Source organism: Capsicum annuum, chromosome 5 (genome assembly GCF_002878395.1).
Source record: "Capsicum annuum cultivar UCD-10X-F1 chromosome 5, UCD10Xv1.1, whole genome shotgun sequence".
Lineage (NCBI taxonomy): Eukaryota > Viridiplantae > Streptophyta > Magnoliopsida > Solanales > Solanaceae > Capsicum > Capsicum annuum.
This window is the reverse complement of record NC_061115.1, coordinates 206,680,781-206,697,322: the sequence shown is the minus strand read 5'-3', so window position 1 is coordinate 206,697,322 and position 16,542 is coordinate 206,680,781. Positions and strand designations below refer to the sequence as shown.

Genomic DNA, 16,542 nt, shown 5'->3' with positions numbered 1-16,542 from the left:
AAGGACAATTTGGTAAAAAACATCAAGTCTTTACTTATTTCTTAAACTTCGTGCACGGTCAAATGGTGACACATAAAATGGGCGAAGGGAGTACATTATAAATTACAGATATAAATTATATGTTTATTAAGTCATGTAGTTATCCTTTTTAAATATAGATATAGATATAGATTATATATTATAGATTATAAATATAAATTCGAGATATAGATTGTTTTGGATATATTTTTTTTTTATTGGATGAGGTCGATTTTATGTATAACATGTGAGCTAAAGAAGAAGAAATTTGCAAATGGGCCCATAAAAAAGCCTATTAGGGCTATTTTACCATGCAAAATATAAATGCATGCGGGAAAGTGTATGAACTTCGTTCCAAGAGATAAAGAAGATAACGAACACCAAATCTTGCCAAGAAAAAAATAAAAATTGGTTAGTTTATTTGGATTATTATTATTAAATATCATATAAAGTTTCGATTTTTGTTTCTGAATTTTTATTCTATTATTACATTAGGGATCACAAAATTGGAATTAGCTACTATGAAACTCTTTTCAGATTTGTTATAATCAAAATATCCTATTATAATTCTAGTTTAATTTCCATATCTGATTTGATATGTTTTACTTGAGATGAGTGAGTATCATAGAGAAACAACCTCTGAATCCTACTTTTTCATACTCCACTTGTGGGATTAAACGGGGTATATTGTTATTGAATTTAATTTGATATCGGATCAGTACATTGTAGTTCTACGCGTGTACTTGATCCAGCTATGACTGTAAGGATTGAATTGATTGATGTTGTATGTGAAAATTAGGTGAATTATGTCAAATTTGAATGATGCAAACTAACTTTAACTTCAATTAAGCTAATACATTATTAGTGTAAAACATACATTATTAATGAAACAATGGGTAACATGGCAGAACTAGGATACTGTATATAGAAGGTCAACATTGTTCCTTACGTATGTATATAGTTGACGTCCTTGTGACTCACTTCATCTTTCACGATCAATGGTAAATCCTCTTGCTTAGCCTTTCCTTTTTTTTCCCCTTTGAGTTCATTCCCATTAGCCTTTCAGTCTGGTTTTCCATTATATTCTTATCTCTATTTCACTCATTTACCCTAGTATTCTCCTTTCTTCCCATTCCTCTGGCTATCATTTAGCGCATGCACTATGTACTCTTGGCAATGTCAATGAGGAGTCGAACCTCTTCCAGTACTGTAATAACTCTAATCCATTTTTCACGTTTGTGTTTATTCGTGTGTTTACTTGTTTATATTTTAAATTCCCTTAGTGAAAATCCTGGCTCCATCGTTTCTGACAACCATCCAAATAAGCAGTTAGTATTCACAATTCCATGAAATCGACATCGCAATATATTATGGATTTTGTTATTTTAGAAAGCCACATCAAGTAAGCTCAAAATATTGCTAAAAGCTATGTTGCTCAAACTCTAAAAAAATGTCATTGAGTGCTTGTCAGATCCTCCAAAAGTAGTGCAATTTTGGAGAATAGATCAACACTTTTGGAGAGTCCAAGCATCATAGGCGAAAAGGAAATCTAAGTGCTCAATGTTTTCTCTATTTTTGCTCATTCTTTTGAGTTCTACTGAACAATTCATGTGGTTTTTGAGTGTTATGCAGGAGAGATGCCTTGTGAAGTATGTGGTCTGTCAGCAAGGAATAAATTATGTGATGGATGCCTTAATGGGGCCAAAGCCTTACATGCCTTATTAACCACCAACTCTGATAATAACAGTGCAAATACAAGAGGACCTGTCAACAATTCTACATGTCATGAAGTTACTTCTCCATCCAACTTATCTGTTAGTAAGGCATGTATATGATCTCTTTCTTTTTGATTATTCATTTGATCTTTACTTCTTTTTTTTTTTTTTAAAAAAGACGAACATAAGTTTTTTTTCAATTATCAAATCCATCAGTGATGGAGGGGTTGAGACTTGACCCCGACCTGTTCATTGCTTCCAAGATTTGAGCTTACAAAAGAAGAGAGTGGATATTTGTCCAGCCCCCTTGAGTTTCATGAAGGATATAGATTTCCTCTTTGTACAAAAAGTGTCCCCTACAATTGGAAATAGAACAGTAGCATATGTAACTAGTCGAGGAGGACTCCTCCTTTACAATGTAAATTATGTTTAGACATTAGAAAGCTAACTACAAAATATACTAAGATCCTGTTGTAATCAACCATGATCAAAGGAGAAGTTTTTTCTTTTGAGCTCTAATCCAGAAGCTTGGTATTTCATCAATGTCATTCTTCACAAAGTTTTTACACTCTCAAAGGAAGAGATAAGAATTGTGTTAAGAAGGAGCTTTGCATAGTATATACTTCCAGATTAGCAATAGCAAGATAGTCTGATATCATGTTTACTTCTCTATAACAGTGCTGAAAAGAAAAGTTACCTTGTAACTTAAGGTCTTGAATGCCTTTAATAATGTGCTTAATTTTCTATGGTGTTTTGGTGACTCCGTTAATCATATTAATAATTATCATGAAGTCAGATTCCACCAAGACCTTTGTGAGTCTCTTATCTAGGCTCCATTTGATACCAAAGAGAATTGCATTAGCTTCAGCCATATTATTTGAGCATTCTCCAAAATATTCAGCATATGCCATAATCATGTTGCCTCTCTCATTCCTAAGAATGCCGCCTCCTCGCCTTTACTGCATCTATCAGTATTTAATTTATACTTCACTGATTTAATCCATTTGATGCATGTGATCAAATAGATTTAGATTGAGAAGCACCTGAGCATATGATCTAGTGGTCAATGAAGGGGTTGAGAACCATGAGATCTTAGGTTCAATTTCCAGTGGTGGCCAGAGCACTAGGTGATTACCTGAGTGTATGGCATAGTGGCCAGAGCACTCAGTGGATAGAATTACTCACTACATGTGCTAGTGGGGAGGTGAAGATTTGAAGTGGGTTGCTCCTTAACTCTGGGACCTATTCCCAGATGAACTCACACAACAAGAACTAGGAGAGATATTAGCTATGAAGTGCAGGAATAAAGTAAATAGCAAACACAAGGATTTTTACGTGGAAACTTCTTGCTCAAGAGATAAAAACCACGACCTGCCTTCAGGATTTCTAAGCTCCACTATATCCAAGCAACTTCTTGAATACAGACTCCCGACTTTAGGATTAAACTCTTAATCCCTACTTTCCTATAGTAATAACTCTATTACAAAGAAATAGTACAACAACTCTACTGCACCCCACACTCTAGCTAACTCTAGCAGGAAACCCAAGCTAACTCTATCTTGAAAATCACCTAACTCTAGATGATTACAAAGAGAAGAGGTTTACACCGTCACACCTACTAACAATCATAACTAAATGTACGCAAGCGTTTAAGAACACATTTACAAAGACTCAAATATAGAAAGGAAATAAAATATAGTTTGATGAACGATCAATTCCCTTTGCAAAGTGGAGTCTTTGATTTCAGCTTCAGAGAGATATTTTGTTGTAAGAATATAGAAGCTTGGTTTGTTGTAAGAATATAGAAGCTTGGTTTTCTTGTTGTAGAAGATGAGCAATATATAGTATGACACAAGAAAACCTAGGAGAGATCTCATTGACTGATATAAAAAAGTGGCAGCAACTTTTCACCAACTTTTGTACTTTACGCCAGCTGTGACAGTTGACTGTGATAGTAACAGGTGAGCTCAACCTGTTCCCTAAGCGGTAACAACTTTTTCATCACATAATCTCAAGAAAACAGGTCCCAACACACACTTTATCAATCATCAAAACTAAAAACTTAATAATTTCCCCCATTTGATGATGAAAACCCTATGTAAGCATTCAAAATCTTTCAAACATCCACACAACAAACAGTCTACCAGCAGGATGCGGCAACAAAAGCCCCAAGAGTTCCCTCTATACTGATATCTCTAAGACATTCTTCACTTAATTCTCCCTGACTATGAGAAACATGTTTCCCCTGAGTGTGAGAACCCTTGTCTCTACTCACCATCACCAATCACACAACCCAGCTACATCTCAAACTTTCCCCTAATATCTCTAAGCCATTCTACACTTAATTCCCCCTGACTGTGAGCATCATGTTCCCCTGAGTGTGAGAACCTCCTATCTCCACTCACTATCACCAATCACCAATCACACAACACATCTATATCTTAAACTTCTCCCTTTTGTCATCTTCAAAGAGGTTAAGCAGTAAACTAAGTATACATAAATATACATGTTAATTCATGGACATTGAGGCAATACTTACATGAACAAGGAAGATTTGATAGAAATAAAGATAAGTGATAGCACAAAGAAAATTTCATCTATTCATTGATTAGTACAAATGTCATTCAAAAACAATAACCATTTAAAATATTATAATAAAAATGCCAGGTAAGAGAACAAAATTTGATAGGGCTAAAGAAGAGAACTGAGAAAAGAAAAGAAAAAAGAGTAGGAACTAGTCTGGGAAGGAATTAGGAAGAAGGAACAGAAGCTTGAGATAGCTGATTAAGAAGTAATATCATTCTTTCACTCTCTACAGCATGAGCCTTGATAAGTTGTTGAGTCAATTCGTCATTCTTCTGCGTCAGGATTTCAACTTTAGCTTCTAACTTCTTCACACTTTCCTACAGAGTTACATGCTCATTTTCCAACTTCCCACTAAAACTAGTTTCCTTTTCCCTTCCTGTAACTAATGTTGTATATAAGGCATCAATTTTAACATCCTTTTGGGATACCATGGCTGTCAAGACATCTAGATCTTCTCTCAAATCCTGCCGCACATCAATCAGCTCAGATACAATATACTGAAATTTCCCACTTCCTCTTCTGGGAATACATTCATTATCATCCAAAGTGATGATGTTGAATATGTGTTTTATTGAACGAGCCTTTTCCTTGTCTCATTCAATATTAAAGTAGAAAAATACCCTGTTTAGCCAAAAACTATAAGCTAACCCATGTCTGCCATCTTTTGCAGTCATGACAGTATTGAGATGTTCTATGACAATTGCTGGAAGGTTTACTTTCTGATATTTAGACAATACTTTCATGAGATACAGATCCCATCCAGTCATAGTAGTGCTTTTCTCAGACCTGCGAAGTAGAACATTATTCACCAACTCAAACAACAACTGATATTATCCCTTAGAGAGCCTTTTTTTTGATACTTTTAATGTTCAAGTTATCAAGTGCACCACAAATTTCCAGAAACTTGGCAGACCCCTCCCCCGATCTTCTGAACCTGATTCCTACGGTAAGAGCCCCAAAAATTTCAGAAAGTGTATCTTCAGCTAATCTCATATCCACTTCATTGAACTATGAAGTCAAATATAGGACATCATCAGAAATGGTCAAGTTATGATAAAACATCCTTATTTTTTCTTCATGCAACTGAGGCATAAACAATTCTAATAAGTGCTCCCAGTTCTGAAACTTTACCTAGTTAATTAACTCCCTCATTCCTAGTATCTCAGCCATATCTAGATCGAAAACTCTCCCTCTTAAGACCTCCTGAGTCTTAAGTACCTCTTATCTTGCTTTTCGGGATAGACCCTTTTTCTTGGATATAGTACCTCTTTTTGATAAGCCAGTTCCCCTCCCAGAATTCCCAAGTGTTGCTGAGGTTCTGGATGATTTATAACTGGGACCTGGTCCCTTTTCAACAACCCATTCTGATATCTTTCTCTTACCAGTGACAGTGGCCACTGGTTTCTTTACTAACAACCCACTTTCTTTCTTTGGTAAGGCAACCCTTTTTTCCTCTTACTTTCTTCTTTGTAGCAGTAGCATATTATCAATATCAGAATCAAGTGACTCATTCTCATAGTCACTTATGCTTTCAAATATGAGATCAAGTTCACTATTCTCACTGTCATTGAATAAGCTCTCAGTATCTTCATCTGAATCTTCAATATCTATCACCTTTTCAACAGTCAGTTCAACTATAACTATTTCATTTTCTTTGGAATTCTTCTTATTTTAGTGCTTTCCTAACTACCATTATTGTTACCTGATAGATCAAGAACGGGTGGAAGTACCACATCAACAGCAACAACACTTTCAAGGAGGGGCATTTTGCCTTCTGGTAGAAAGGTTGGTGAGGGTGTTTTCCATCTAGGAGATTCAACCCTCAAGGCTATCCGACCTTGAACTCCTGTCTCTTTACTCATGGTTGTACTTGGTGATAGCAAATGCCTCTTCCAAGCCTGAAAGAATGAAAAGAGTATCCATCAATTTCAATGGAATGGGCTCGTTATTTTGTGAAGATGAAAAAAGTAAGACTTTCTTTTAGAATTGGATGGATTATGAATGATGAAAAGACCAAATTCCTTTTGAACAGTTAGGGATCTGATGAGGTTGTATGAGAAAAGATTTTCAATAATTGAGGGAAAAAATGATCTAGTTTTAGGTTTTAAATAGGACATGAGAGAACAGTTGAGGCTAACTGATTGGATGGGTCTGGTGAGGCATGCCCGGTCAAATAGACGTATCTCTTAGACTTAAAAGGCAAGTGACGACTTTTTAAAAAGGTGAAAGAATGATATGGCAAAGTCATTTGATATTTAAAACGGTCATTCCTTAGAAATAGTAAGTGGTACGAACCTGAATAAGGACTTAGTTCCTAAATGATTTTGAACTTAATTACTTTGTGCTGCCCCGCCTCTCCTTTTATATCTTCTCTTTCTTGCTATATGAGTATATCTACAAAGATATAAGACTGAATTAGAAATGTAGGACATTTTCTAACCAGGATACCTTCTCACTAATTTGTAGCCATAAATGGAAGATCATGAGAGTTTCAAACATCCATATTAATTTCATCAACTCTAACCCTTCTTATGTCGCTCAACCAGTTCTATACTGACTTTCATCAAGGATCTACTAGGGATATGCCTTTTAGAACTTGAAACTATCACTTTGTTACTTGATCTATAGTATCATCAGCATCAACATACTCTAAATTTTTTATTCCATTACCAAGGAGACATTGCCTCTACTAAGGGTCTTTAGCAAAAGGTGAGCTTCAGATCTTCAATTATGTGCTCTGAGCAACCATTATCATTATCCTTATGTTGGTTGCTCTCTTTTGCCTAACCTACAACATCAATTACTTGTTATCCTTGGGAACCCATTTTAGTTTGAGTTCCCAAAATGGTAACAAGGGAAAGATTAACTTTTTTCTTATCCAGTTAGGTAATCTTTGCTTCCTCCTTTTGAGTGCTGTGAAGTTTCTTCTCTCTGTCAGAGTTGTAGTTTTGGAGGGACATATTTCCTTAGAGTGAACATCCTTTCCACCATGGGTACATAAACAATCATCTTTGTTTCTTGCATGTCTGACAGAAGGGTTAGGGCCATTATCTTGACTGTTGTATCCTAAACCGCTTCTGCTACTGAATCCTTGGATGGTGAAGGTAGTCAGTGTTTACGAAGATGTAGTCCACTTTAGTGCTTTCTCAAGTTCAGTCTTCAGCCAAATCAGTTCTTTCTCAAGAACAATACTTCTATCAAGTGAAGCAGTTATGTCGGCCTTGGTTTTAGCCAATTCTCCTTCCAGCTGAAACTATATCCTACTTCATTCACCTTTTTCCTTGAAATCCCGCCTGATGATTTCATCTATCCTCTTATTCATAAGATTGTTCTCACAGAAGAGTCTTGCAAGTTGCTTGATACTCAGCCACGTGCACACTCAGCTTCACCATTTCTTCTTCACACTTTGCCAGATCTTTCTTCAGCTTTGCCCTCTCATTGGTGAGTTCAGAAACTAGGACACTCAACTCAATCACTTTTTCCTTACATTTTTTAGAGCTTCCTTCACATTTTCTTTGTCCTTAGCAAAGTCATCAATGGAATCAATCAGCACAGAGGCAAGGGATCTCAACTTACTGATGGAGTAATCCTTTAGATTTTCCTTGATGTCAAGGAGAGTCACCATTTTATCTTCATCATTATCAGTATCAGAGCAAATATTGAGTCAAAGGATGATACTTCATCTTCCATTACCATCATGGAAACATCTTCTCCTTGTTCTGAATCATCTGAGTCACCCCAATAAGCTATCAATACTTGATTGACAACTTTGTTAGCTTCAGCCTTCTTACTAAACTTCACAGGGACCTGGTCCTTGCTCTTTTCTTTGCCAGCAGCTTGCTTAGCATATTCCTTATACTCTATTTTATACATTGGGAAATCCTTGATGTAGTGATCAAACTTGCCACATTTGTGACATGTGTCACTTGCCTTACTTTCCTTGACGATCTTGCTAGACTCTCTCCTTCTGGATATAGCCCCTGATTTTTTAATGCTTTGAGAACCCTTTTTGCAATATAAGTTGTCTCATCATCTTCTGCACTGAAGGTGTCTTTTGCAACCTTAAGATCTAGATTTTTCTCTACCTTGGGCTCAACTTTTAATTTCCCAAGATTCTTCATCATTTCTTGTTTTGAGATTACCAACAAGTTCGTCCATGGCCATCTTATTTAGATCCTTGGCTTTAGTGATAAGATCCACTTTGCTTTCAATCTTTTAGGAAGAATGCTTAAGATCTTGCTGACTTGCTTGTATGCTGGAATAACCTCACCCGGCAATGCAGCTCATTTATCACAGCAATGAACCTAGTGTACATCTCTTGAATGGATTCTCCTTCCTACATGATAAAGGTCTCATATTGATTGGTCAGCATGTCCACCTTGGACTGCTGAACCTGAGTAGTTCTTTGATGGGTTGTCTGAAGACAGTCCTAGATCTCCTTTGCAGCCTCATAAGCAGAGATCATATTATACTCATCAGGACCAATACCACACACCAGTATCTTCGGCCTTGTAGTTTTTCTCAATCTTATTTCTATCCGCATTATTATATTCCTTCTTGGTCTTGGGAACCTGTAGGTCACATCACTAACTTTAACTGCCCTTGTGGGACAAAAGGGTCATCCTCAATGACGTCCCATAGCTTTGAATCTTCCGCCATGATGAAGTCATGCATTTTTGCTTTCCACCACCTATAATATTCATTATTGAATCTTGGTGGTCTAGTAGTTGACTGACCTTCTTCTAGATTTGGAGGAGCTTTCTCAGGATTCTTCCAAGGTGTTAGCCTTTTTAAGAAAGACCTACTCTGATACCAAATGAAGAATTGCAGTGGGTTTCTCCTCAACTTTGAGACCTGTTCCAGATGAAATCACACAACAAGAACTAGGAGAGATATAAGTTATGAAGTGCAGGAATAAAGTAAATAGCAAACACAAGGATTTTTACGTGAAAACTCCTTGCTCAAGAAAGAAAAACCACGACCTGCCTTCAGGATTTCTAAGTTCCACTATATCCAAGCAACTTCTTGAATACAGACTCCAGACTTCAGGATTAAACTCTTAATCCTTATTCTCCTAGTAATAACTCTATTACAAGGAAACGGTATAACAACTCTACTGGACCCACATTCCAGCTAACTCTAATTGGAAACTCAAGCTAACTCTGGCTTGAAAATCACCTAACTCTAGATGATTACAAAGAGAAAAGGTTTACACCACCACACCTACTAACAATCATAAGCAAATGTAGGCAAGCGTTTAAGAACACATTTACAAAGACTCAAATACAACAAGAAAATAAAATATAGCTTGATGAACGATCAATTCCCTGTTGCAAAGTGGAGTCTTTGATTTCAGCTTCAGAGAGATATTTTATTGTAAGAATATGGAAATTTGGTTTTCTTGTTGAGGAAGATGAGAAATATATAGTATGACACAAGAAAACCTAGGAGAGATCCCATTGACTGATACAAAAAGGTGGCAGCAACTTTTGTATTTTGCACCAGCTGTGATAGTTGACTGTGATAGTGACAGGTGAGCCCAACTTGTTCCCTAAGCGGTAGCAACTTTGTCATCACGTAGTCTCCAGGAACCAAGTCCCAACACATAATTTGTCAATCATCAAAACTAATGACTTAACAGGAGGTAACAGGTGCCCCATGGAAATAGTCAAGATGAGTGCAAGTGATTTCTTTCCATATGTCCAAAGTCTTGGTAGACAGAGTTGCTCGGAACCTGAGAGGTAACAGGTGTCCCATGAAGAGTTTGAGAATATTCCTAACCATTTCACTGAAATATCGACTTGCTTGCAGATTAATTCTCATATGCTTACAAAGTACTTAAACTCTCCAGTTATTTACACTCATGATTTTTGTTCTTTCTTGTTCTTTTGGTCCAAAAGATAAAAAATGGTATACGCTCAATAGGTAGTGCTATTACGAGTATTTGTTATTCCATACTCGCATAGTAAAAGTAGTTCCTAGTTTGTATGCCTACACGACTTGCGGAGGTGGAGGAAGTACATCTAATTACACAAGATTATTATAAACATGCTTCTAGAGTGCCCCTTCCCCCCTCCCCCAACCACAGACAGAGAGAGAGAACCCCAGTAAGTCCGCCACTCTGTACTGATCCCAAAACAATACTCACTGTCATTCACAGTCCTAGTGCAAAGTTGTTATACTTTCTAGTTAAACTGGTTACCTCATTTGAGTTGATTACAATCTCTAGGGAGGCGAATCCACAAAGATATTATAAGTCTTTTTTTTGGAAAACGTTTTGCATCATACCAAAGGTGTAGAGAAACTTCAAGTTGCTCATAATTGATTGCTCCACAGGGATTTACATACGCCTTGCGACGGGCAGTGGAAATGAAAGAGAAGCTTAACTATCAGAGTAGTTGTCTTGATGCTTTTAAAGGTCAAGTTAATAGAGATATTCTAGTTAAACCTGGAAACAATAGCCCAGCAATAACAGTACATAAGTCTCTTCTGGTATGTACCCATCTTTTTCTCTATATTTTCAATTTTTTTACCATGGTCTATACATTTTTATGAAATTTTTTCAAATATATGTTAGATAATGGAGCAATCAACTGATAAAACACTCTCTAGGAGAGGTGAATTATGTGTTCTTTATTTTTTAAAACCTTTAGTGGACTAATTAAGTCGAAGGTCTTTTGGGAACAATCTTACCTCCACAAGGTAAGCGTAAGGTTTGCGTACACTCTACCCTCCATAGACTCCACCTGCGGGATTAAAATGGTATATTTTTGCTATTGTTGTTGTTGTTTAGTGGACTAGTTAAGCTTATACTTCACTCATAGTTAGATCGCTGGGGATAATAATACTTCTAAATGATGGTGTTATCACTAACAGTGGACATATACTACCAAAAAACAATACTAGTACTTATCGACGGACAACTTATGTTGCTAAGGGTGTGCTTTTATTATAAAGGAAAATGTTTTTCCAAGAAAAATGTGTTTATAGAAAACATGTGATTTTGTTACTTATTTTCTGGCTTGTGGTAAGTAAATAGAAAATATTAGTCTTTAAGAACATTTAAATATGAAAGGGAAACACCATGATGGTGGGCGTGAGGTGGGCGGGTGGAGGGGAGTGGGGGTACTGGGGTAGAGTGTTGGGGAGGGGGAGACAATCAACAGAAAATGTCACTTATGAAACTTATTTTCCTTATTTATATCAAAGAATTAAGTCGTTTCTTGATTTTTAAGGAACTTGGTATTTTCTATTTGTATTTCCAAAAGAAAATATTTTCAGAATATTTTGACCAACCAAACATCGAAAAATTGAAAAGCATGTTCCAAAAAAAACGAAGCACAGCTTAAACAACAAAAATTTGTCACTCATTCTATTCGACATTAATGACGATATTCTTTTGTGTGATCCAACAGTCTGCAAGTTCTGTTATCTTCAAGTTCATGTTGGATTCGGATGGATGCAAAGCTCCGCCAGGTCACACGATAACACTCCCGGAGTTGAGCTACCTGGAGCTGCATGCTCTCCTTGATTTTCTTTATCGCGGGGAATTGCCGAAAGAAAAATTGGACAAACATATCCACTCATTGTCAGCTGCAGCAGACAAGTATGAAATAAAATTCTTGCAGAAATACTGTGAGCACCACATGTTGGCATCTTTGAACACACTGAATGCTCTCGATCTTTTGGAGATTTCAGACACACATAAATCTTACCCGCATTTGAGGGTGGCTGCCATGAACTTCATCATTGAGAATGTCGAGTGCATTGTCTTCACACCTAAGTACGATGCATTTGCAGTCAAGAATCCTCATCTAAATCTTCAGATTACAAAGGCTTCTGTCGCCAGTAACATAAAGAAGAAACAGAGAATTTGACCTAGGCATATGATATGTACAGGTGTTTTCGTTGTTAACTTAGGTTAGTATTGGTTATATACAGTGACTAATTAAGGATTTCTTTTCCTTTTATGTAATTAAATCGACTTATTACTGTGGCTTGAAAATAAAAAGGGGGAAATACTAAAAGAGGACTAAGAAGGAGTGATATATCTTTTCTTATCTTTCTAAGCCTTGGTGATAAGAGTTACTCGGTACTTGTGTAGGCGGGAGGTAGCTGGTACCTTGTGAAATCATTGAGGTGCATGCAAGCTGGCCTGAGCTTTTGACAACATGGTGAGCTAAGTAACCAATGTATGATAAAGTTTGTTATGTTTTGTTAGGAGAGAACTAAGAAACAGGACATAGTATTATATATAGCAGGATCCGAGGAAGGGCTGCACCCCAAGGGGCAGTAGCGGAGCTAGACTTTTCTTTGAGGGGGTTCAGAAGTAAATATACGAACTAGTTGAAGGGGGTTCAACATCTATAATACATACATAAAGATATTTTTGACCATATAAAAATAGTATAATTTTTCGACGAAGGGGGTTCATCGTTCGGATGAACCCCCTGAATTGCATGTGGCTCCGCCACTACCAAGGGGTGTGATTAGGGTAGGTTGTCTACATCACGGCCCTAACCCAGACCCTGTTAACATGGGATGCTTTGTTCGCCGGGCTGTCTTTTTTTTCTCCATCTCTTCTATTGTTTAAACCAGAGATATATTTACAAGTTCCTCACAGTCCTGTTGTTGTTGAACCTGTATCATTTTGAGTAGCTCTACATAGATCTCAATACATATATTGGTGTGAAATTGTAATATTGCTATCGATGGCTATGCGTTGCATTGAAAATTTGGTTGAATCTTTGTATTGACAGGAAAATGTTGGACACTTTGTAGTGTCACATATGAGTACAAACTAGACGACTACGATAACAACTATGCCTCAATCTCAAGCGTATGAACGTACTCCTATACGAAAAAGAATTGAAGAAAGGTAAAAAATCAAATTCTATAAACTATGACCTATTTCCACTCATATTGTAGACATTAGTAGCAATTGTTACAAGGCTAGTCACAACTGCTTGAACAATCATGATCATTGCAATGATCTTATCTTTTCTTGAAGATATGCCATGGACATCTCTGTCAAACAGGAAAAATCAATATATTAGCACCAAAAAGAACGGAGATGACTTAAAAAAACGTGCTATAGGAGTAAGTACGAGTGAGAGAAGACAGATACCTCAGGGCAATTGCACCTGGAAATATGAAAGCAAGGCAAACGCCAGTAGTTGTTCCAGTGACCTGGAAAACGTACCATATAGATGGGATAAAAATGGCTGCTACATATGAGACGGTTAACAAGAACAAACTAAGACACACGAATCTTCTTGTGTCAGTGGCCAAAAAGGGCTTCTTTGGGAACATGAGTTCGTCTATATTGGCCCTCAGGGAGAAGTTCAAGAGAGGGAACACCAGCATTAGGTGCAATGCATAGCTCAGACGAACTACATCGTTTAGCATTGAACTTATTGCTGAAGTACCAGATGATCTGTCGAAATTTACAAGTATATCTGGCATGATTGAATCCCCGAATAGAAGGTACCCGACAATGCCAATTGAAAAATAGATAACTGCACATAGTACTAATGAAATCTTGACAGAAGATGACATAGCTGCAGACTTTCCCAGCTCAGTTCCAATAGGATGAACTGCAAACATGTTATAACGCCAAGTTCATCATAGATATTTGACATAAAACTAAACAGGAATCGAAAGGAATGTCGGGTTCTTACCATTGAAGTGAAATGTAAATGCTGTAACAATGACAGGAACAGCAGTGAAAAGGTTGAAAAAAGATGTTTCATTATCCATCTTCGGAAACATTCTTGGATTCACTGTTTGCCCTTTTAGTATTGCTGTGATTGCCATTACTGAACATATGACAACAAATACAATTGCTAGGAGAACTGCTAATGCTGAACTCAACCACAATGATTCTGCAATCAAACACAGGCCACACAAACAAAATGTCAGCAATATTATCTTCACTAATCTTGTAGAAATTCATCAAGAAAAGGTAGTATTTACAGACCAATACGTCGATAGAGGACGAGAGGAAGCATAACGAATACGACAATGAAGAGGATCGCGAAATTACGCGAGTTCCACCAGTGAATCCCAAACAATTCTTGTAGAACACCAAGATGTTCTCCTTGTCCAGAAAGAACATCTCCTGCTCATAGAAAATAACACAAAACTATTACCACTTGAATCAATCACAAAATTCAACAATAAAATACCCAGTGTAGGTAGAGAGGCTGTTTCCAATAGACCCTCGGTCAAAGAAAAAACAACACAAACTATTACCACTTTAATCAATCACTAAATTAAGCAACAACAACATATCCAGTAGTCCCACAACGTGGGATTTGGGGAGGGTAGTGTATACACAGATCATACTCCTAAGCTCAAGGAAAACAATCCAAAGTAGTCCATAAAAAGAATTAATGGAAGTGAAAGCAATAACAAAGCGAAATACTACGAAAATCGAAGTACAAGAAACAACAAATAGGTAACAAAAATAGAAGGACAATAACTACATGAGCAATAATACGACTACTAGTATAGATGTATAGAAAGACCAAACACTTCTACCTACTAACCTACTAACCTAATCTGCGTCCTCCACAACCTCCTATCTGAGTCCAAGTCCTCGGTAAGATGATACTCGTGCCAAGTATGTAATTACCTCTAATTCCAAACATACAGTTCAATTCCAGTGATGCATCAGATAACCATTGGAAAATTTGTTCAACAAAGTTCAATTGTTCAAGAAACCAGCAATAAGTACAATAGTACAAAAATTGTGAGCTACTTCATAGACATAATAGCCATTCAACAATCAACAATTTTAAGTAAAATAAACCAAAATTTCCATTTCAACAATCAAACTACTTCAATAAACTAATTGTGTTTTTCAGTTTGATGTAATTTTAATAGGAAAAGAAAAAGAAAGAAGCAAAGTTTTTGGCTCAATAAGTTGAAGAAAAGACAGATTATGACTTGCATCAGACAAAGAATGTTGCACATATCAACAAGAAATTCAACTAGAAAAAAACAAGAATTAACAAACGTACAACTTCTGTCGCTAAACAACAAAAATCCATCAATAGTCCTGTTTAACAATGGATTAAAAACTAATCATCAAAAAATCTTGTTAGCTACGAGTTACTTAATAACAGATCAGCGATAAACTATGTAGCCAAATTAGTATTTACCAACAATAATAAGGTACATGATCAAGCAGCCAAGATTGGTGATCATAACACAAATTTGAACTGCAACAGAACCAATCTTTCCAAATGACTCATTCATCAATGCAGCATAAGTTTTCGATTCGCCTCTATACGTGAACCTCAACATGTAATCTACTGATATGTCAACCAATATAGCAACCAAAACAATCAATACAAAAGCTGGAATTACACCTAAGACCTTAAGAGTTGCTGGTATAGACATAATTCCAGCACCAATGATACTCGTCGACACGTTAAACACTGCCCGTAAAATCAACAGCTTGTTTTCCCCTGCATTAGAGTTTGTTCTTGGCAACAAGGGGATGTCAGCACCAGCAACATTTCTGGTCTGAGCCATCCCTTGAGAGACAAATGAAATATTGTGTTCTTGTTTTATTTTTATTGGTGTTTTTGTGTTTACATGTTAAGGTTTTTAAAGCATGTAATAATAACAATAATTGTCTAGTTTGATGAAACTACCAAAAGGGTGTGCAAGACATTTGTGGCAACAAGGTTAATATCATTTTTGGTCCTTTGATTATTGAGAACTTTTGATTTCAGTCCTTGTATTATCTGACTAAACTGGCATTTAATTTGTTGAAACATGCACTTTGATCCATTTGCTTCTGAATTTTGACAAATGTACCATGATTATCGATCGTTCTCTCCATGCAATTGCTCATGTGTTATGTCAAATTTGTATTGTTATTCTATTGCTTTTGTCTGATTCGTTAAGGTTAGCTTGACTTCACTCACTTCAAAGAGAGAAAAATAGAATAAGAAAGAAGCGTAGCAATCTTTCCTGATTTCAGTATCGAAATCTTGAGCTCATTTGATTTAAGAGAATTTCTTTCTAGAGCTATAACACTCTATTATGTCTTCCTTTCTAACTCCAAAGAAGATTCATCCACAACTCGAATTTCAGGTGCGTTAATTTGTATTTACTTCATATTTGACAGTAATATACTACTTAAACTATATAACACATGGCTTACATAAATGAACCAAAACCAAACTATTCAACCAATTGAAACAAAATA

At 36.4% G+C, this 16,542-nt stretch overlaps 2 protein-coding genes across 2 annotated transcripts; one reads left to right on the top strand and one right to left on the bottom strand.

Annotated features, from left to right (window-relative positions):
• The first annotated feature begins 287 nt into the window (after positions 1-287).
• LOC107871138 (BTB/POZ domain-containing protein At1g01640-like) lies at positions 288-12,364 on the top strand. Its single transcript, XM_016717941.2, has 4 exons — positions 288-429; positions 1,651-1,841; positions 10,656-10,811; positions 11,735-12,364. Exons 2-4 carry the CDS (start codon positions 1,656-1,658, stop codon positions 12,194-12,196), a joined length of 804 nt encoding a protein of 267 aa, XP_016573427.1. The 5' UTR covers positions 288-429; positions 1,651-1,655; the 3' UTR covers positions 12,197-12,364.
• A 677-nt stretch (positions 12,365-13,041) lies between these two features.
• On the bottom strand, positions 13,042-15,968 carry LOC107871137 (amino acid transporter AVT6C). The gene is made up of 5 exons (XM_016717939.2): positions 15,485-15,968; positions 14,299-14,439; positions 14,000-14,203; positions 13,447-13,915; positions 13,042-13,346 (listed from the first exon to the last, which is right to left on the bottom strand). Exons 1-5 carry the CDS (start codon positions 15,858-15,860, stop codon positions 13,220-13,222), a joined length of 1,317 nt encoding a protein of 438 aa, XP_016573425.1. The 5' UTR covers positions 15,861-15,968; the 3' UTR covers positions 13,042-13,219.
• Positions 15,969-16,542: the final 574 nt, after the last annotated feature.